The sequence below is a fragment of the Corvus kubaryi genome, unplaced genomic scaffold (assembly GCF_017639235.1).
Source record: "Corvus kubaryi isolate FWS band 111438036 unplaced genomic scaffold, C.kubaryi_AGA036_p1.0 37302, whole genome shotgun sequence".
NCBI classification, from domain to species: Eukaryota; Metazoa; Chordata; class Aves; order Passeriformes; family Corvidae; genus Corvus; species Corvus kubaryi.
In genome coordinates, this window is record NW_024581095.1 from 3,375,857 (window position 1) to 3,397,717 (window position 21,861).

Genomic DNA, 21,861 nt, shown 5'->3' on the forward strand with positions numbered 1-21,861 from the left:
ATCTAGAGCATTGCTTGCTGTACTGCTCTGCATCTCAGGGCAGGAACAGCAGAATTAGAGAAGGAGCAGAAGGTACTGGAGACTGTGATAGATTCTTACTAAAAAAGCAGATATTATGCAAAACATCCCATAGAAAGAAGGCTAGAGCATGCCTTCTGGCAAGGCATCTGAGAATAGCTGTCACTATTACAAGCCTTATGTATGAGGTTGTCTATCATCCTGACAACACTGGGAAAGCTTGTGAATTCAGAGTGAGTTCGTAAGTTCTTTACTTAAGTACAAATAAAATCATTGGTCATGCATACAGCAGTAACTCTAACACTTACCGATTTATCCCTACTAGTTAAAATGAAATATAGCTACTCACATTTTATATTACTCTTTTATTTGTATCCTGTTTTCAAAATGCAGTTGCTTTAGAACAGTGACAACATTTAAGAAAATAGTTTTTTTCAGACAAACTTGTAGAATTATGTTTTCTCAAAATGTAACTCATTTCATTAGGAAGAAATTCTTCCCTGTGAGGGTGGTGAGGTATTGGCACAGGTTGCCAGAGAGGCTGTGGATGCCCCATCCCTTCGAAAGTTCAAGGCAGGGTTAGATGGGACTTTGAGAAACCTAGTCTAGTGGAAGGGGATTGAACTAGATGATCTTTATGGTCCCTTTCAGCTGAAACCATTCTATGATTCTTTAATGAATATTTTAATAGTATTTTACAGACCACTTATGGTCATAAAGTCTTGAGCATTCATATAGAATGCTCAAGGCCAGCACAACCCAAAACATTCTGACATTTGCAAATTTCCAAATAATTTTTAATACACGTAAGAGTGGACCAGCGTTTTATTTTGCTTGTTTATTGTTAAGCTTTCACTAATCTTATCCCTACAATTTCTAAGCATTATCAGAAATACACTGAAGGGTCACACTTACTGCATCATGGGGTACAAAATCTTTAAAAGCATACATTAATGAGGGCACGCTGAGCCAGGGGGAAGCCCTGGAGGTCTGGCTGCACCCTCACCAATAGCGATTCTGCAGGTACCAAGAGCTCCTCACCCGAGGGAGCTAGTGCCAAACTAGGCTGTAAAGGCATGCAGGCAGAGGCAAAGAAGAAGGAGGCACTTCCATATGGATTCCATGAGCAGATTCATTCCAGGCGAAGGATCAAGGACAAAAAGCAGGTTTAAACAAAGGGTCCAGGGATTTTATAGTAGAAGAGAACGGGGTGGAGAAAGGGGAGATAGCCAATAGGGAAGGGAGAGAGGGGAGGAGTTCACAGGGAATTAACCAATGGGGAATGGTTGTAGGAGGGGTAACAGGGAACAACCAATGGGACATCAAGTAACGCAGAACTTTCCAGAACTAATACATAATCAACTAAGGGAATAAATATTTATGAGCTTATACATAAAACTAGGAGGGGAGACTAGAAAGCAATCAACTTGCAACAAGCAAATCAGAGAAACAAAGGATTGTGGGGACACGCCCTCACCATAGAGGTTGTCCTTAAACATCAGTGCCTGACTACCAAACTCAAATTCTGTTGTTCCCTCTGGGGTCATTGTGGCCACAGCCACTTGCACCGCAACACATTAAATGTTAAGAACATGGAATAATATTTTCCAAAAACATTCTTTCACAGTACATTAGGAATGCTTATTTATAAACACGAAGATAAATACTGTATCTGAGAAATTTGTAACTGGGATTTAAGTAACTGTGTATTGGTGTCCATGAATAAAACATATTTATCATCTCACTAGTTTGCTTCCATTCCTGGCTGGCGTGTGTCTGAGCACTGTTTTATTAGGAATTAATGTGCTATAAACAAAAGGTGATGCTGATTCAGTTCTTCCTTCACTGGGACCTTTTTTACTTACCATGTAATTTCTTCCTAAAGCCAAAAATCCTCAAAATGCTATCTCCAAATTCTATTAACCAGCAAAGAAAAATATCAGTACAGAAGGTACTCTTTTGGGGTTAAATTCAAAGTTTATCAGAATAATAAATTATTTTTTTCTATTGACTCGACTGAGCTTTGCATCAGATTTTTGTTTGCACTTCAGGCCAAAATTCTCAGATACTGAAACATCTATTTGTATCTAAAAGCATTTAAATCCTAATGGCATTTTAAATGAAATTTCTCCACTGCCAGTGATTTTCTAGGGCTGCATCAGTATCCAAACACTGAAGCTTCATTTACAGATGAGTTATAGGTTGCTCAATAAAGCTTGTTCCACCTCCAAGCCAACATCATGAAGGCCTTAAAACATAATCCTTGATTGGTTGAACAGATACTTGTTTTCCTAGAAAAGCATGATCATATAGACACGCTTGATATCCTAGTTCTAAATAAATTTTTGGGGTTTTTTTTGTTGTTGGTGGTGGTGGTTTGGGTTTTTGTTTGCTTCTTTTTTTCTTTTTCTTTTTCTTTTTCTCTTTCTTTTTTTCTTTTTTTAAAATTCCAGATAGTGCAGCTGAAGAAGCAGGGCTACAAGTTGGGGATATTCTGATAGCAGTCAATGGAACTGATGTCACCAGCATGCCACATTCAGAAGCTGCAAATCTGGCAAGGAAAGGTAATTCCGAGATCACAATAAATTAAATGAATGGGTCAGATTTCCTGTTTAATGCTCCAGATACGTTCAGACAAATCGGGTGATGTATGCAACAAAATCTTAATTAATAGTTTAATGCATTAGTATTTAATACAGTAGTATTGCTGAGGCCACTTTTTTATCTAGACCTTGTTTTCTGGACACATAAGAAAAACATTCCCCTAAGAGCATGTGACAGTAATGGTTTTGGCTCTCCTGTTATAAAGAAAGTGACTACGAAAGTCCTGAAAGTGATTGTAGAGGCACAAATGCCTTATTTATGCCTTATACTTCCTCGGGGAGAGACTTCACATCTTCCTTCCAGTTCTCTGTCGCCAAGACTTGAAGTCTAGTCAGGAGATCAGAGAGTTTATTTCATGAGGCATCCTTTTGCACCACCACAGAAACAGAGTCAACGATATTTGTCATGTATATTCTTCCTAGAATTGTAATGATTAAAACCCAAAGATAGCCACATTTGCATGCCAAAAATTAATTTACTGCCATTCCCTTATTTATGCCAGATAAAGTTTTGACAAAGGCTTATGGGAAATTCAATAAATTAAAATACTTTTAGAAGACAGTGACAAATTTAACTTGGCACATATCATGTTCTTTAATTATACAGGTGCCATTCACACTGTTATATTTAAGAGAATGTTTAGTGTTTTAGCAGAGAAATCTCTGATTACTGGTATTTTTAACTCCTCAGAGAACACCCTGTGGATTACATCTTGGGACACCAACAGCATTCCCGAAGTCAGGTGCCCCCAAAAAAGAAATCCAGCAAATGTTTTGCAGATAACATAGTCATAATCGTAGTCACATTTCTCAATATGCCTTCAGGCATTACCACCTGCTGTTTAGCATTGATATAATCAGAATTTTAGGCCTTTAGGGTCAAAATCATAGATATATTGATACTGTCAGTAAATATTGTGATGTTGCATCTCATTGATGATGAAGATAACGTATTTTTTAAAATCTAGCAATCCATCATCTCTTCTGAGTGCTTGCCTTTTGCAAATAATAAGTAGATTCTTTAGCCCATCTTAGGCTCCAACAGCCACCCTCCTCAGTGAGGGGCACAGAAAAGGTTAGAATATTCCAAGACATGGAAAATAAAGAATTCTCAAGTGCATGTGTAAGATGACTGAGACTGAAGGTGCCCGTAAGAGCATTCTTAGCAATTTTTGGTTAAACCTCAATTTATGTACACCCGTTTGAGGAAGGAAATTGAATTACTTTTCCTAGCTGATAAAACACACAAGTAGCAAAGATGCTTCTCACAAAGATAGGTCACAAAAAATTATTTTAGAGGTGTCTTCAGATATCTGGCTCCAGTACTAGTCCTCAACACAAAATCAGTTTTATTCCTGAATTTGGGTTAAAAAAAGGCCAAATATCATTTGATTTAATTTGGTTTCTTGCTGCTCTGCTCCTTGTTGCTTCTAGAAGCTATATTGGGAGGATATGGGCATGAGATAGAATACCACCTTCCTGCTCCCTTACCCTCCATGGGTATTCAGAAATATTGACACGGTTATAGTTTTGACTTATGTTTTCACATATAATATTTTATATGTTTAGGTCCTGATATCCTGACTATGATAGTGGGGTCAGACATCAGCCGTTACCCCAACACCCCCCGACCTACCTGCCGAGGATATCTGCACAAACGAACACAATCAGCAATACTGAAGGGCTGGAGAAAGAGGTGGTTTGTGCTGAAACATAATGGTTACCTACACTATTACAAACACAAGAAGGTAAGGAGAGTGTCTGGTGAGGAATCAAACTGTGCCCAGAATTATGAAGTGCAGCAGTTTTGTACTCAAATTTAGAGATCATTGTCTTATGGTATTTACAGCATAACATCAGCGCTAGAGGGTTTCGCATGAGGTGTATAAAGGAGTCATGTTGAGTGCTCTTCTACAGTTTTCTATCCACCTGACATTTCCAGCAGAATAGCTGGTAGTCTTGTTTCTCTGCATCTGTCATTGTACACACATGAGCCATCTAAACAGGAATATGCTGCAGAACCACTGGGTATGCAACAAAACAGTCTGGCCAGTGCTTTATTTCAGCACTAGATATTCTGGTGTCAAAACAAAACCAAGTGAAAAACTTACACTAAAAAACATTCTTTTGGAGAGAAGATTTTATTTTATCATAACCTAATCTATTATCAAACTCCTGAAACATAAAAATGGATATCTAGTTATACTTTTTAAACACTTTTCAGTTTTTGATCAATTAAATATCACAGAGTGTTAGATAAATTGGAGTGAGGATTAGAAGGTGCCCCATAATCTTACATTCACTAAGATTTAATTACATTTTCACTTCTTTCTTTTACCTAGTAGGTTTCTTTTAATTCATTTGTTCCTCAACTAGCTTATTTATTGCACTGAGAAAATAAATATTTCAATCATGCAAACTATATGCATTTCCTTTTTCTTAAAAAGAGCAAATAAATTTAAAGAACTGCATAAATATTTTATAGCAGCAGCTAACTACTGCTTATTTTCTTCCATTATCCAAGACTAGTGCCATTCAAATACTTTTTTAAATTATTTCATACCATTTTTTTGCTCTGTCTCTGGACTCCAAAGAATACACTGAAATATTGAGGCGCTATTTCAGGAGATGAAAACACAAGGATTTTCTTCACTGCCTTATGTGCTTACAGAGTACTCTGAAGAGTCATTTAGTAAGAGAGAGAGAAAGATGCTTAATTACAAATACAGTTCTTCACTACTGAGAGATCCAATGCCCAAATGAAATAAGAGGGATCTCAAGTGTACTCATTGGTACTTCGTTCTTTTGGTATGATTTCTCTCAGGACATAAAAAGAAGACTGCTCATCCCACTTTTTTTTCTAAGGGAATTACAAGTAATGTTTGTAGTTTAACACAGCTTTTATGTTATATGTCAGCTGCATGATTAAATTGGCAATGTTATGTTCCAGGCCTTTCTCATTCTGGACGAAAAATTTCTCCACTTACTGTATCTAAGATGTTCTTTGAAACAGTTAATTGAAGGCAAGAATAATTCAGGGGGAACAAAAATTCAGGATAAGCTGTCTGTCACTATCCAGCAAACTAGCCAGAGTAATCAATTTACTCATCTTCATTCTGTTGTTAAGAACATCAACTTACATTGGTGTATTTCCAGTGACTCCAGCAAGGGCATGCCTGATTTCCAATTGTGTAAGAAGACAACTAGGCTTTTATTTAAGCCTGAAATGTAGCATATAATCTTTTTTTAGTGGAGAAGGAAAGGGTGATTCATATCTGCTTTAGTCCATATCAACAAACACAGAGAGCTAGATTTCCACATCATTGCAATCTACAACCAGAAATTATCCATCTTGAATTTTCCTCTTCCTGCCTACCTCAAAAAGAAGATCTCTAGAGCTTTTTACATTGGCTCTCCCATGTAATTGCTGCTCTTCTAGAGTCATCTCTAACCAATCACACAGTGGTGACGTGATAGCTGTTGCAAGATATTCAGTCACTTCACATGCAAGGTTACTTTCTTTTCCCTCAAACAGATGCTGCCACTGTCCTTGACTCTACAATCCATAGAAGTAGTTAAAACATATTTTTCACCTCAGTGGTTGTAGCTGTGTTTGCCGCCTCAGAGCAGAGATATTTTTGTGTTAGAACCTTGTTTTTAGTAAATTACTGAGATCAGCAGAGATAAATGATTTCTAATTCTTTTGCCTACATGTGGCAACCATGGAGTTCCACTATATATTCTACAGGTCTGATTCCCTGTTGTCCAGAACACTGGATCTTCTCAAACATGCTATTTCCTTATTTTTCAACATGCCCAGTTTTTCTCTTAAAGGAAAGATATGTGGAAATTATGAGGAGACAAACATGAATGTACACTTAAATCCTTCCCTAAGGTAAGTATAAGCAGACAAGTTTCTTGTGCTTGAACTTAACACATTTTTTCAGGGAAAGCTGAAAGCACATCAATATAGCCAAGCACTGATCCTTTCTTTACAGATAGCAAATTTGCTCCTCTGAAAGTACCATTTGCTGCTCAGCACAGTAAAGGGGCTGTGAAGTGACCACAAAATGTCTGTGATGAAGACTTCTGTATAGGACAAATAAGTCTTGATCAGCTTTACATGAGACCAGTAAGATAGAAAAAGCAATCTACCTCACAGCAGCAGAGCATCACTTCAACAAGTTAAATCTCTGAGCTGTCATCAGCAAGTCACTTTTAGAACATGACAGCTAACTTGAAAACCTTAAAATATGTTGCAGCCTTCAGGATAAAAAAATACCAGTCTTGTGATTTCATCAAAGAGAAGGAATATAAATTCTGGGACCCAGGAACAAATGGGCCATTGAGGGTTTTAAAGACTGTGGAGCATGCATTCATTTATCATTGGGACATGCTTGCTAGAGTGCTAACAGTGTTCAAGGCTTAGTAGGAAAACACAAGGATTAAGAAGGCATTATAGCCAAAAACTTGTTTCCCAAAATTCATCATTACAAATATCCATCATGTAAGGAGTTCAGCAAATTTAATACTGGCTTTTACAAAACCACTAAAAGTTCCACTGAAAGCCAGAACTTCCTAGTTTCAGTTCGTCATTGCTGTCTTGCTAAGTAAGACTGGATAAATAAAAAAACTGTGTATAACAAGCTCCTCTCTGATTTTTATCCTGCAGTGTTTCTAGGACTTCTATCCAGCCTCTTTGGCATAAGTAGACCCTGGTAAAGAGGGTAGCAAGGCAGATAACTAATCTAGCACCTGAACGGAAATGAAGAAATAAATATCATTGTAGTTGTCATCTAGGAGAAACTCTAAAGAGGGTTGTCTCCAACAGAAATAGTTAACACAGTTAACAGGAATAGTTAACACAGGAAAGTGTTATCAATTTATCTCCATTGCAGACTTCCTTTCCAGAAGTCAGAGACTGATGAATTCTAGTCAAACCAGCTCTATCAGGTCCTCGTATTACATTTGTCATCTATTCCATTTCACTCTCCAATTCTCTCAGCTAAGAATGATGTAGAAATATAGTAGTTAGGAAAAGAGATCTAAAGAGTATGAGTTTGCTGCCAGCACTTTTTATGGACTCCAAGTAGGAAAGTCAAAAGAAAAAGCTGTAATAAGAAGGAAGTAGGAGCAATTAAATTGGAAGGAATAGTTAAACTGGAAACTATTGTCCTGACAGTAGAAAAGAGCATGTTTTAGTGATTCAGCTGTAGTGAGAGCTTGAACTGTGAATAAAGAGCAAATTGACTTTTATGTGTAGTCCCAAGTCTCAGAGAAATGGCCTTCATGATAATTCATGTTTGTAATGTTCTGAAACATGTTACAAGAAAACTGCAATACTTACTCTTGAGAAGCACTCTTATTGTGGCAGCAGTGAAGGACAGGAATGTGCTTTTTGTCAGTCTTCATTGTAAGCATATGTAATAATGTCACTTTTAAAGAGAATTATGATTTTCATTTCTTAAGATCACGAGTTTAATTCCTTTAGGAAGCCCTTAGGCATAGTGTGAGTGACTAAGACAAAGTGTCCCAAAGCTGAGGGGAGGGCAGCGAGAACAAAGATGTGCATTTCTTATCATCCAAAACAATTAGACCCCAACCTGGTAAACAGCTATTACATCACCTAAATCATCAGATGTTAGGTCATATCCCTGTTTCCATTAGAGTAGAAGAGAGAAGGAAAAAAAAAAGCTTTTAGATTATTTTCATTTCTGTGGTATATAGAGTCCAATTATTACACCGAGAAAGAAATCCCCTGCCTGCCAAGAGCAGAGCCTTCACAGCATTTCAACCTATGGCAAATATTCAGTCCTTTGTTCTCTTGAAAAAGCCTGTGTGTTCATTGCTAAGCCTAAGCACTTTACATAAAAGGCTTAGCTAGAAATAGATTTAGGTCTGAGCCATTGCTCATAAGGATATCACTTCTATTTGTTCTTCATTCTTGCTTGGAGCTGTATCATCATAGTCTGGAAGCTGCCACTTTATATAGAGCCTGTGTATAATCTGATTTCTTTATGTTTTCTGTGGCTCCCACAGCTCCAGAATATATTTTTCAATTAACATTTAAGAACCTGCTGAATCCACTGTCTCCAATACATCCTCTCTATTATTCTATTGAGAAATGATAAATAATGCTAGCTGATGATACGCATGTTAATTTTGGCCTAAAATATTGCATACCCTGACCCCCAGAAAGTCATACACAGATATATTATTTGATCTGATTCAGGTTGTTCAAGATTTTAACTCAATCAATAGTTCTTCCTGTGAGACTTGGTCCTGCAAACTGTTCATTACTTTTTGTGCAGCAAATCACTCAACCTCAAGAAAAGAACCAACTGGAATGTGAATATTAATCATTCCACAAGACTGTTTGATTGTACTTCATCTGACAGCCAGTACTGTTTGGTGTAGGATAATTAGGTTCTTCAAATCAGGAAGCTTTTAAATCTTTCTCCCATATTGTTTTGTTCTTCAGTATGTTTCTACTCTCTCTAGTTTAGATGTAAATTATTGAAAACAAAACAAAATTAAAAACTACATAAATTCATCTTTACTGGCAAAAAAATGCCATACAAACAGTTCTGGAGTCTAGAGCTCCCTGTTCACTGACATATGCAAGCCCTTTCCTCAAGGGAAAAGGAAATAGATGTAAGGAAAAAAGACATAAAAAGCCTTAGTCTCTCCTCTGCCCAGCTCAAAGAAGGAGTAAATGTAAACAGGCTTTAGCTGTAATACCCTTAAATAACCAAAAAATGAGCCTACCACAAAATACAGTGATTAGAAAAAAAGACATAGGGAGAAGATGATTTTAGTGATATACTAAGCAAGCAGCACCAGACCTCAAGGAGAAGCTGGTCAGAGAAAACCAGAAAATAATAGATGGTGAAAATGCTGAGTGCCAGGGAAGATTGTGGACACATCAGCTATGATGGAGAAAGCTAGGCAAATGAGAAATAAGCAAAAAAAAAAAAAAAAGTTCCATTTCCTGTCTCATTTAAGATATGTGTATTTTAAGAACACTGGGGCACATCCAGGAAGATATTTTTGAAAGACAGTCAAAAATTTGGTCATGCCACTAATGACCTGAAACCTCTATTTAGATTAATTCTAGATGCCACAGAAAATGTTTACAAAATAAGTTTATAGGGATGGGCAGTAATTGTGGTCAGTCATTTCAGTATCTAAAGTGACCATTGCCTTCAGGACTATGGACAGGATCCTCCTGAATAATACCTCCTTGGCACAGCACTGGCCATGCTTTGCTCTAGGAATGGGACTTTGATCTGAATACATATTTTGGTTATGCTGTCTTTGCAATGTTAAAGAAATGTATTCATGAATTTTTATTTATACTTTTGTCATTATTAGGTAGTATTTTGTTCCTACAGAAGAATTATATATGACAGAGATAATTACTTGTGCCAGTGAGAATACAATCAAGTATTTAACTATTTAATTCCCAAAGGTGCATTTTTTTTCATTGAAGGCTCTATATGTTTATTTTTAGGCTAAGAAAAAATTACATGGGCTAATTACAGTTCAGCTCCTGCTGACAAAATTTATTAACTCTCAATGATCAGCCAATTTTATTCTATCAGACTCCACCATCTGTGTATTTTGCAAACTGCACTAATGTTCTCCATAGGCTCCAGCATTAGCACCCTTTTTTCATTTTATTCTTGCCAAATTTGATGCAATTGTTAGAGCTCCAGTCAAAGATCTTCAAAGGAAAGGGGCCAAGAATATTTTTTAAAACGCAGCTAGAGTTCACTGTCCAGATGTGTGCACCTTTAAGATGTGTATTTAAGGGGAGCTGGGCTGAGAAAGTGTGGGGATAAACTGCTTCACCTACCCATGTGCATTAAGGAGCTTAATGGCTCTTTATTACTAACCACAGGGAAAGATAATGGCAGTGCCCTTCAGTCTCAAAGAGCTTTGACACAATCAGGAACAAGCAAAAGGGTTTTGAATTGCTCTGTACTGAAGGTTGTCTGAGTTGTGTGGGAAGGTTAACGAACACATTGATATTTACAACAACTTTGCAAAGGAACTGAAATCCAGGCTGTAAATTATGCTCACTATTTTCAATTTTAAGTCTTTTTTGCCTGTATCTATACATATAAGGTGATGGCTTCAGCATAAACCAAACTGCGAACATTGCCATTGATTAGCAGAGACCCATGATCCTAAATTCTTCAGTGCACTTTGAAAATCCTGGTATCACTCAGCTGCACTCTCAATGTTTGGAATACCTACACATATCTACAAAGTTTTTTGCAAGCAGATACGGCTTCTGATGAACTAGAAACAATTAAGAGAGCAAAAACAGTGATGCAAGTTTAGAGGATGTCATAGGTTAGCAAGCATAGTCCCGGAAGGGACGTCCTTGCTAAGGGGTGCTTACAGTTTCCGCTGGGAACTGACAGAACCTATCAGCTGGCCAGTTTGAATATGGACAATTCTCTAAGCCACTTAAAGTTGTGATCACCTCTGTTATCCACATTTAAGAATAGGCAAACTCCCCCTCCAAGCTCTCTCTCGTTTCCGGCGCTGGGACAGGTGGCTGCGGGCCCCGAGTGGGGGCCAGCGGGCCCGGCCAGGCCCTGCTTGGGCCAGGCCGGGCCGGGCCACGGCCACCCTGGAGCCAATGGACCTGTGTTCCAGCCGTGGAACCCCCCCCCACTGCCTTGCCGTGGGCAGCCGGAGCGGCTCGGCTCTCCCCCCTCTCCACTGCGATAAGAAACATTCAACATTCCAGCTGCAAAGCTGCAAGGCCGAGGTGAGATTAACCCTTTTACTGCTGTGAAGAGCTGAAAACCTGAGGGAAGAGAGAGAGGAGATGCTTAAAGCTGGAATTCTGTTGTGAAGCTATGATATATCAGAGTATCCCGTTGTAATTTCATGAAGATATGGGGGGTGGAGTGTTCAGCTCGTAAGCAAAAGCACCTGCGCTGAGATAGGCAGATGCTGACGCAGCTGTAATTTCATGAGAAGTTTGGACAGGGAGAGATGGACCAGATGAGGACTTTTGCTCCAAATGGGAAAGGAGAAAACCTCAGTTCCTAGAGATGCTCCCAGAGATAGTCCTAAAGATGAAGATGATGAAGACCCTTTGCTCCCAGGGAAGGAGAAGGGCCTCTGTTTTTGTTTCTGAACGGCTCAACCTTAAAATTGTACCCCAAAAAACTTCAAGAGTGGACCCTCGAAAGCAGTTGCGGGAAAAGCTGCAAGTTGGGGGAAGGGACTCACATGCAGGCAGAGAGACTCCTCTTCCTAAATGGACTGAACAATATTTGGAAGTGGGCGGCTGTCTCGTTGTGATAATGTTTTCATAGCATGAGCAAGAAGAGACTTCTCTTTCTAAATGGACTGAACAAGGTTATTATGGAAGTGGTAAACAGACTGAACATCTTAAGGGTTGTCTTTTTACATTGTCAGTGGGAGAAGGGAGGAAGGTGGGGGGAGGAGGAGAGTTCTGAAGGTGGTATAATTTTTTTTTCCCTCTTTTAGGTCTGTTAATAAACTTCTTTCTATTCTTTCAAGTTTGGTGCCTGCTTTGCATTTCTCCTAATTCTTATCTCACAGCAGATAAACAGTAATGAGTATTTTGGACCAAACCACTACACTAAATTGGTGTTTCCGCCCAGTTCAAACCGAACCCGCAACAGAGGGTGTTTGATTAGTTTGTCTTTTCTGATTGCACTGCTGGTCATTAAACTATATGATGATTCAAAAGCTTAAGAGCTTTAGAACTTTGACTATTCCCTGAGTTTATTCCCATCTCACAGGGATCAGTTTCATATTAGTTGTGAACTTTGGGCACTTCTTCTTTCTAATTGCAGGATGAAGGGAAATGCAGACCCCTGGAAGTAACAAAGCTGGAAGGAGCAGAAATTGGTGTCGACACCAGTCTGGGTAAACCATTTGTTTTTAAATGTATACCTCAAGCTGGAAATAGGATTTTCTACTTCTGTGCAACTTCCAACCAAGAAATGAAGAGGTAAGTGATCTTTTTTTTGACAGCACCTGTTTTGTTATTCCAGTGTGGGGAGAAAGAGTTTGAATCTTTGGAGGATGTCCACAATACCTACCTTGACCCTTAGGGAAAAAAAATGAAAAATCTATCAGCAGCAGTGAAGATAGTGTTTCTAACTCTCAATTGCAGAAGCCTCAAAAATTATTTTTCAGTTTCATAGCTTTTTTTTTTTAATAAAATCTTTAACATTCATGTTTTGTTACCCCCCTGAATTCTTGATTTCTCTTGAGAACAAAAACTTCGCCCCTGTTTTCATGCCTTCTCTCCCACTGTTAAATCAAACAGAAGTGTAAATTTTCCTGTGGATGTAAACTTGCTTATCAGTCTATCTTCTGCCCAGCAAGGACAGTGCTAGTAATAAATACAATCCTATCTTGATCTCCTTTTCTGTTGCTCTGTCACATTTTCATTTTAAATTACATTTTAAAATGCAAATGTGCCACAGAAGCACGTTGGTTCTGATAAGAAGCAATGTCTTTAGGTTTGACACAGAGTTAGACTTTAAAGGCACTGTTTTTCATTTCCCAAAGACAACAGCTGACAAAACGACAACACTAAAATCACCCGTAATATGAGCAAAGGAGTAATAACTTTGAAAAAGTACTAAAATCTAATCTTATTTTCCTCTTTGTTTTATTGTGAATTGTCAACAAAATAAAGCTGTGAATTAAGTTGACATTATGGTGTTCATACGCCCGTTTTTTTATATCATCTCACTACTTAACATAACCCACCATTGTAATAGCAGAGCATTTTCCATTTCCAAATTTTATGTCATTCATAGCACAACAGAATATAACTTTGCAAATAAATAGCTTGCTTTATTCTGTAGTTTCCAGTTTCAGGGGTTTTTACATTTCCCACAGATTTGTTATCTGCATTATGACGAAGACAAGAAGAGTGATCATTAACCTGACCTATTGAACTATATTTTGAGCTATATATTTTGATATATAGATTCCCTTGTCTGGAATATTGCCTATATTTATTGCGATCTGTTGCACAGCAAGCTTTGAGACATATTTTTGAGAGTCAGCATTGTTTATTTAGATTTAATCCACTACTTTTCTGACTTAAAGCCTTGAATATGTCCTGAAAATTGTGCATTCCTTTAGATGCTGCACATGTCAGCAAGAATTAGAAGAGGCAGTGAAGCATATCTGTTCTGCTCTACCAAACTAAGCTATTCTTTTTGTTGTATTATAGGTGGCTGGAGGCTATGGATAAAGCAGTGCATCCCATCCATCAGGTAATGTTGTATTTAGGTGAGAAGCATGTGTACAGCAGATTGTGAAGAAGGCTGAGAGAGAGTAGTTGTATTTGTACATGGTAGGTGCAGACAGCAACATGGAAGCTGCACACTTTGATTCTATTGGGCTGTGAATCACCCCCAATCTAAGAGCCATATACAGAATTATGACACAGCTTATATGCTTTGCTGCCATATGGTGGAATTAATCAAAATACTCCCTCTCCAGATACCAGCACCTTTAAGCTGGTTTGGAAACATAACATGAAATCAGTGTAGCAGGCAGAAAGCAAGGGTAGAGATGACTCTCACAAGAACATATAATACTGTTTGGGGTAAAAGAAGAGAAGGGCCATATCTTCCTAAGTATTCCCCACAATTCTGCCTTGATTGCAAGCAATCCACTTTTTCCAGCAGAATACTGGGTGGGGGTGAGGCATGATTGCTGAGTTCTTATTTTCAGTGTTTTCAGAGATAAAGAAAGGTAAGTATGCTGATAAAAATTTACTTAGCCATCTCTTTACACTGTTACGCTCTCTGCTGGCTCCTGTGGCTAGGAAAAATACAGCCATAATTGATCTTGAGCTGGTGCTGGGAGACCTTACTTAGGCCAGCACAATTCAATATCAATAGTTTCTGGCTGACCCCTGAACTGGAAATAGAAAAGCTAATTTTAGTATTTCCAGACTTGGAACTATAGAGGTCAAAGACATTTTAGTCTGCCCTTTCCTGGCCCCATGAGTCTTACTCTTTCCTGCTACAGACAGACCACCTTTATAAAAATAGGCTGTTGATCTGTAAATTTTTTTAAAGAGGTTTAGCTGATGAGCCAACTTGTTTTTAATGGGAGGCTGAAATTAAGAATAAGTATCAAGATCTACCTTTTTTTTTTGCAAATGAAACCAAATCATCAATTAAAAACTATGAAAATTGCAAGGTACAAATTAAAACCTTCATTATTGAGTGGGGAAAAAAAGTGGCATGGGTGATTCCTTCAGCAGTGTTTAGTGATGGGTTTCAAAACAGTGAAAGGTGTTTCTTGTTGCTTTAATACCTTCTGCACTGAAGTAAAATTGATCAAACGTATATTTCTTTTGGCTTTAGCTTCCAGATGAGGCTGTAAGTGCAAAACCAAACTTGTTTCCAAGTATATTCTTCCTGAGCATTTCTCAAAAGAATATGAAGGAATCCACACACTTGAAAAACAGCAAAAATAAATCAAACAATTGAAAGTGTATACCTAAAGAACCAATAAAACCTGAGCCAAAAAGGATAATAAAGGCTCACACAGACAAAAGACATCAAAAGAGTGTAGCATGCATAAATAACCTGCTGTATAAAATTTCCTACATTAGACATGCATAGAAAGATCATTCATGCATTCATCCATTACAACACAGTAAATTGGCTCCTTTCTGTGCTACTGCATCTTATTTTTGATGTTTTATCTTTCTTAATTTTTTCTTTGAGCAACCAATGCCCTTTTTTGAAATAAATGTTTAATTTAGTAAGTGACTTTCACTTCCTAACCTTCCTTCTAACCAGACCTTCCATTCAGTTGAGCGGAAAAAGCTTGTATTTTCCTTCTTTTTTGTTTGCTGTACTTTTTGTGACCAACATTTTGCAATAGCTTGTGTGTTACAGTAGAGCTCGCAACACAGTGATTTAGTAGACCATCATACTGACACCAGTGCCCTCTTAATGAATCTACAAGGATAACTGCTTTAAGAATACATCTAGTGGTACCGGAGTCCTCTTCTGCTCTTTGCTGCAATAGCTATATTGTGCCAGGAATCTTCTGTCATTGCCTTGCCAAGGATATTAAAGAAATATCATAAATAAATGCAAAAGAAAGCCCCTACAGTAACAAACAAGAAGATGTTGCTATAGCACATATTGCCCCTGTGGATTTCAAATGACAATGACACTGGTAAATGGGGAGTTTTAAAGGTGCATTGCAGATGGCAAAACATACTAGAAGAGGCTGAGATTTTAACACCTCTCAGATTTAAAGAAGCAATGCTTTAATCTCACATTATATAACTTGGTTTTATAAAACAACAGATTATTTTTTCCTAATTTTCTTTTTGGATATTTTATCATACAAATACCCCATATGATGGCAATGTTTCATGGGTTGAGCTTTTTCTTCACAAGTCAATGACAATAAGGTAACTTTGTTAATGGAAGAGACTCTGCTTCCTATGCAGGGAAGGGAAGGCATCTGCAAACATTTTGTGTGTGGTAGTGCTTCCATCCAAGTCTGAATGCAGTATCCCACTGACAGACACCACAACATTTTCTCTGAAACCCAGAGAGCAGATGATGAATTTTGTGTTGCCATATTATATACAGTAAAGACTACTGAAGTCAAGCAATCCACAAGGCGATTTTTAAAATAACTTCACACAGCTGTGAAGTAATCCTGTTTGTACCTGCAAAACATGAACTGAAAAATAAAATAGATGCAGAAAAGACAAATCATTATTTTAAGAAGAGAGTAGACACTTGGATATTTGCCATCACATATTTGTAGTTTCATTTTCAGCATTGAATTTTGTTGTGACCTAACCCCAGTAGCAGCTCAGCCCCACACAGCTGCCCACTCACTAGCTTCCAGTGTGAGGGGGGAGAGAATCAGAAGACTAAAAGTGAGAAAACTAATGGGTTGAAATAAAGACATTTTAATAGGTAAAGCAAAACCCCATATACAGAAGAAGAGCAAAACAAAGGATCATTCACCCCTTCCCATGGCTGGGCAGGTGTTCAGCCATCCCCAGGAGAGCAGGGCCCCATCATACGTAATGGGTACTCGTGAAGAGAAACACCATCACTCCAAACTTTGCCCCATTTCCTTCTTCTTCCCCAGGCTTCATATGCTGAGCATGTTGTATGGTTTGAGATATCCTTGTGGTCAGGTAGGGTCACCTGTCCTGGCTGAGTTCCCTCCCAACTCCATGTGCATCCCCAGCTTCCTCACTGGTGGAGTGAAGGGCAGAAAGGCCTTGGCTCAGTTCAAGCCCTGCATAGGAATAACTAAAACATCCCTGTGTTGTCAACACTGTTTTCAGCACAAAACCCAAACACAGCCCCGTACTAGCTACTGTGAAGAAAATTAACCCTATTCCAGCCAAAGCCAGCATAACTTTTCAAAATATTTTCACAGTGAAAGCTACTTTCTTGGCAGAAGACTAAAGCTTGTGTCTTTTCATGCCAGCATCCTTAGTTTTTCTACCAGAACATTTCATTACATGCTTACTTTACAGAACCATGTGTGGGTAGATGTCACACTGCATAACACTACACTCCCACCATTGGCTATCAAGAACCCAGAGTGCCTGGGCCTTCTGCACCAGCTGGACAGGAGCAAAGATGTCTGGATTCAGCACTACTGCATTCTGAAGGATGGCTGTTTGTACTTTTATGCCACTCTCCGGTCTACACCTGCCCAAGGTAGGGATGGCTGCTAGATTTTAATTGATTATTGAAGTAAATGTTTCACTGCAGTTTCCAAGGAGAACTTTTACCATTAATGACAGTTTCTTGTCAGGAAATTCCTGCTGTTCCATGAAGGTGAATGAAGGACAACCAGACTCAGTCTCTATTTATCTACTAGCCACCTCATTCCTGACCCTAGTCTTTTTCCCTTTTCCTCCCACAGTCTGATTTTTTCTCTCTGTATTGAGTTATTCTGTGCACCAGGAGCAGGTATCACAAACAAGATCCACCCTTCTAAAGCATTTTATGGTGGCTTGAGGCAGGCCCACTGATGGCAATCTTCTGAAAGCTGTCAAATCCTGCATGTTAGGAAGCATCCTCAGATACCATGAACTCAGACTGGTTTTCCTGAAACTACCAGGTTTACACATGGCCTTGTTAAAGCTATTCCACCCTCAATATGCAGAACTTCCCTACTGCAGGAGAGTCTGGTGGTCCAGGATGTGACCACAGTCATTTGCAGCTAAAGCTGCCATCTAGGAGCCCTCCCCACAGCAGGAGAGGGTAGCTGCCCACTCTCAAAGCAGCAACATGATGCTACTGGCGTCAATTGTAAGCAGAGCTCACTTCACACACAGAGAGGGGATGGGCGAGGACCTGCAAATGCTTTCTCCCTGTGCTAAGGAAGCTGGCAGTCAGAAGAAACAGAAAGAAAATGCTTTTTGTTTGCTAGTCTTTGGATTGAAAGGGAAAAACTTTTCTTAGGGCTTATGCTATTATGATCAGGCAAAAGGTGCTCCCCTTTTTATCATTCGCATAACACTCTTCATTGCCAAAGGCCATACTTATGAAATGACATGGGATTTCCTGTCCACATGAAAACAAAGCTAAGGTTTTCCCAGAGAAAAGTAGTGAATTAACAGAAAGGCAGAAATTAAGTTTTATGCATTTATGACCCTGAAGCATGTGCTCCTCCCACATATTTTCTTTTGCTGTTTAAATATCCTACTATATAAAAATTCTTCTATATGCTAGTGGTTTTTTCTTGTTACTGCAGTTTTTTTTCATTTTTACCACATATCCTCATTCTCTCATATAATTCTCAATGCTAAAACATTGTTTTGGGGCTGTTTGTCTAAATGTGAGACCCCCCCAAAAAATACAGACCCTGTTTGCAGATCTTTCTGACTATTCATCATGTATGTATAAAGTGAACTTATTCTTTAAGTTGCACTGAAGTAAATTCTGGATGAAAAAAATAAATAAAAAGAACAAAACAAAACCAGCAAAAATGAAAATGTCCAGAAGATCAAATTCTGTCTAATGCCTCTTCTTCACAGCTGGCTAGTATGGCCTGCAATGGCATTTCAGTTACTAATGGCAGCAGGAGTAACCAAACCTGCTTTTAGGAAATTTTTTTTCATGTTGAAATTCATATCCCTTTAGTTTTTAAAGGAAAGAAAAAGAAAATATCAGCAACAAGAGCCCCCCTTGCAAAGAACTTTACAGCGGCTTGAGGCAGCCTCATTAAAGGCAGTCAACAGCTAGGAAAAATATTTTACCATGCCTTATTTGATGAAAAGCTAAATAAATCTCTATTGCTCATCATTTGATAGACAGGAAGCCTGTTTTACACTGTTTGAAATCAATTTTCATAAAGGAAAAAGAAACTGAACTTTCACATTTTTAAATCTAAATTCTGTAAAACTCTGTGAATACACCGATCCGAAATTCCAATTTGCCAGTTTTGTTAGTATACTTGTAATTGGCAGTAATTCTATAAATGGTATCTGCAATGTACATGATGCATGCCATTTTATTCTGTCCAGGTGGCCTTTACCTGCAAGGCTATATTGTGAGTGAACAGTCCCTGGGCTCCAAGAGATCTGTAATTGAACTCAAACCTCCATCTGAAGAATTTAAAACATTTTACTTATGTGCAGAGAATGTAAATGAAAACAAAAGGTAAACCAAACATTTTCTGTTTGTCTTTTTTTTCCAGTTTATTTACCAGACTTTAGGAGAGAGGAACTCTGTAGCTTGGGAAGATCTAGTGACAACTTTGCAGTCTTTTTTCAGTTTTCCCTCTAGATTTCCCTTTAGCAGTAGCCTTAGTCAAACCGTGGTAAAACATATACTGGAACCTGTGAGTCATCAGTTCTCTTCTTGTCAATGCTGGAACAACTGCAGGGCTGGCTTGCAGATGTTTGGAAATAAACCTGGATAAGGTGCCTTTCACAATTATATGTGGGTGATTATACTGAACACAAAATAGAGTGTATATCCTCCTCATTCCCAAGAATTATTTACTCCTGCCAATGGCCACTAGAATTTAATTAATTTAAGTAAATTGGCCAATGAAAACACGTTCTGAAAGTAAATTCCCTCACCATAATCCAGTCAAATTCCACATCTGTTAGTGGGACTTTTTACCTAAAGCCTACTAATTACACTACCTGGGTTTTAATTTAATGAAGAAAATACAAAGGTTTTCAGTGTGTTGGAAAATTTGTGTTAAGCTATAATGTTTTTGTAGCCAACTCCTCCACCTTTTGCATCTCTCCAATCCACTGACTATCAGCACACATGGTAACAGAGTTGAACAAACCCCACTTATTAAAGTCATGTTTCAAAGGACAGAGAAATGTATACATAATACTTGGTCATGGAAAATTGTTGGTCTTCCATTTCTTCTAGGTGGATTACAGCTTTGAAAGCTTCAATTAATAAATGGTTACCCCTACATCAGGCAATCCAAGATTTCATGAACAGACCACTGGAGGAGACAAGGATGTGAGAAGAAAGCTCAGTTTTTCCCATTTCTGTTTTGCATTTAAAATTCCATGCTATATCTTGTGAGTCATCTCAAGAGATGCTCTAGCAGCAGCTAATCTTTAGCACTGCTATACATTCACAACTTTTGTAAGCATTAGTAAATAAATGCAAAGCAATGTTGCCTTCTTTGTCACTGTATTTTGTGTTTCTACTTCAACTCAGACCACACATAGAGTCTACTTTACAGCTGTGGCCTGCCATGTATTCCACATACATTTTGTACTCCCTGCAGGGGTTTTTTTTGTGGGTTTGTGGGGTTTTTGGGTCTTGGGGGATTTTGTGCAAATGCACTCTTTGCAAAGCGTTCTGCTTTTTCATCCAAATGGTTCATATGTGGGTTTGCCTGTAAGTTTCTAGGTGTTGTCGTGCTTAAGGTTGGGACAAGCTGGGTTTACTGAAGGGTTAGCAGCTACATACTATTACATGGAATAAATCTGTACATTTTGGATGTGCTATTGTACATTCTATCTTAAGTTTTAATTTTATGCTGATTTTGATTTGGTCATCTGCCATCATATCACAGCACATTTGTGAAGAGAAATCAATTCAAGAATCAAAGGATGCTGTTTCCTCCAAAGTTAGCAGTAAGAGACAGCAGCATAAAACTTCATCAGGGATATCAGGATTAAACATTTGTGGTAATTACAGCTGGTCATATACACAGTATTTCACAAAATTGTCTAACATTTAAATAACTCCTCCTATGAATAAATCTGGATATTCAGTTTCCAAGCTTCTCAAAACACTATTTCAAGTAAAATTACAAAGTTTAGTTCAAAGATACACTCAATACAAACGAAAAAAAAAAATTGCCAGTCTGTGAGATTTTAATTACAGAGGCTGTGATACTTGCTTTTCTTATAATCTTTAGACCTTAAGATTGTTGGAACACTCCGGAAACCCAGCTACTCACTTGCTGTTACCATTAGCCTGGAAAATACCAGTTGCAGTGCAGAAAAAAGCTAAAAAGCAAGTGGTGCTCCCCTAGCCACCACAAATGTATTGTTTAGGAAACAGATTCATTAGCTTTACATGCTTGAAGCAATAGTACTTCAAAGAATGCTGCTAAACTGTTCAAATTATTTGCTACAGTAACTTGAGTGATTTATTGCAAAAATAAGAATGGGTAGTTAAACACGTAAGCTATTTATTGAAAACAGGCACCCAACCTAACCATATGTTACTATGCTTGCTTTGTATAAATCTGTGCACTGAGGTAAAATGCACAAGTGTATGTGAAAAAAGACAGATCACAGCCATATTCTACATTCTACAGTATTTTAAAATTTTTGTGTTCAGAACTGAAATTTGCATATCTGCTACAACTCTGAGAATAAATAATGAAATAGCTATGAATTACTTCCTTTTCTTACTCTTTTTCACAATGAAGACAGTAACACTTAGAGGTCAAGTGCAAATGCTGTTTACATGAGACTAATAACTCTTCCTGCAGAATAGTTATCCAATTAAGAGTGACAGCTCAGACCTAGGAAGCAGAAAGCAAACAAAAAACCAAACAACAATATATAAAACAAATTCAAGCAAAATTAAACACAAAAAAAATTGTTTTCCATTAGAAACAGTAGTGAGTCCTGTGAAGGGTAATGTAACTGTAGAAGGGTCTGGAATACAAATCCTATAAGAAGCAGCTGAAGGAGCTGGGGGTGTTTAGCCTG

General features: G+C 38.1%; 1 protein-coding gene across 4 annotated transcripts in view; it reads left to right on the top strand.

Annotated features, from left to right (window-relative positions):
* The window catches only part of LOC121664644, a 42,338-nt gene extending 22,032 nt beyond the window's left edge, over positions 1-20,306 (top strand). For all 4 annotated transcript variants that reach the window (XM_042028064.1, XM_042028063.1, XM_042028066.1 and 1 more), the window contains 7 exons: positions 2,472-2,582; positions 4,191-4,369; positions 12,470-12,627; positions 13,870-13,912; positions 17,179-17,365; positions 19,180-19,315; positions 20,048-20,306. In XM_042028064.1, the coding sequence (XP_041883998.1) occupies positions 2,472-2,582; positions 4,191-4,369; positions 12,470-12,627; positions 13,870-13,912; positions 17,179-17,365; positions 19,180-19,315; positions 20,048-20,147 (914 nt within the window). In that variant the 3' untranslated portion in view covers positions 20,148-20,306. The remainder of the gene's footprint in view (positions 1-2,471; positions 2,583-4,190; positions 4,370-12,469; positions 12,628-13,869; positions 13,913-17,178; positions 17,366-19,179; positions 19,316-20,047) is intronic.
* Positions 20,307-21,861: the final 1,555 nt, after the last annotated feature.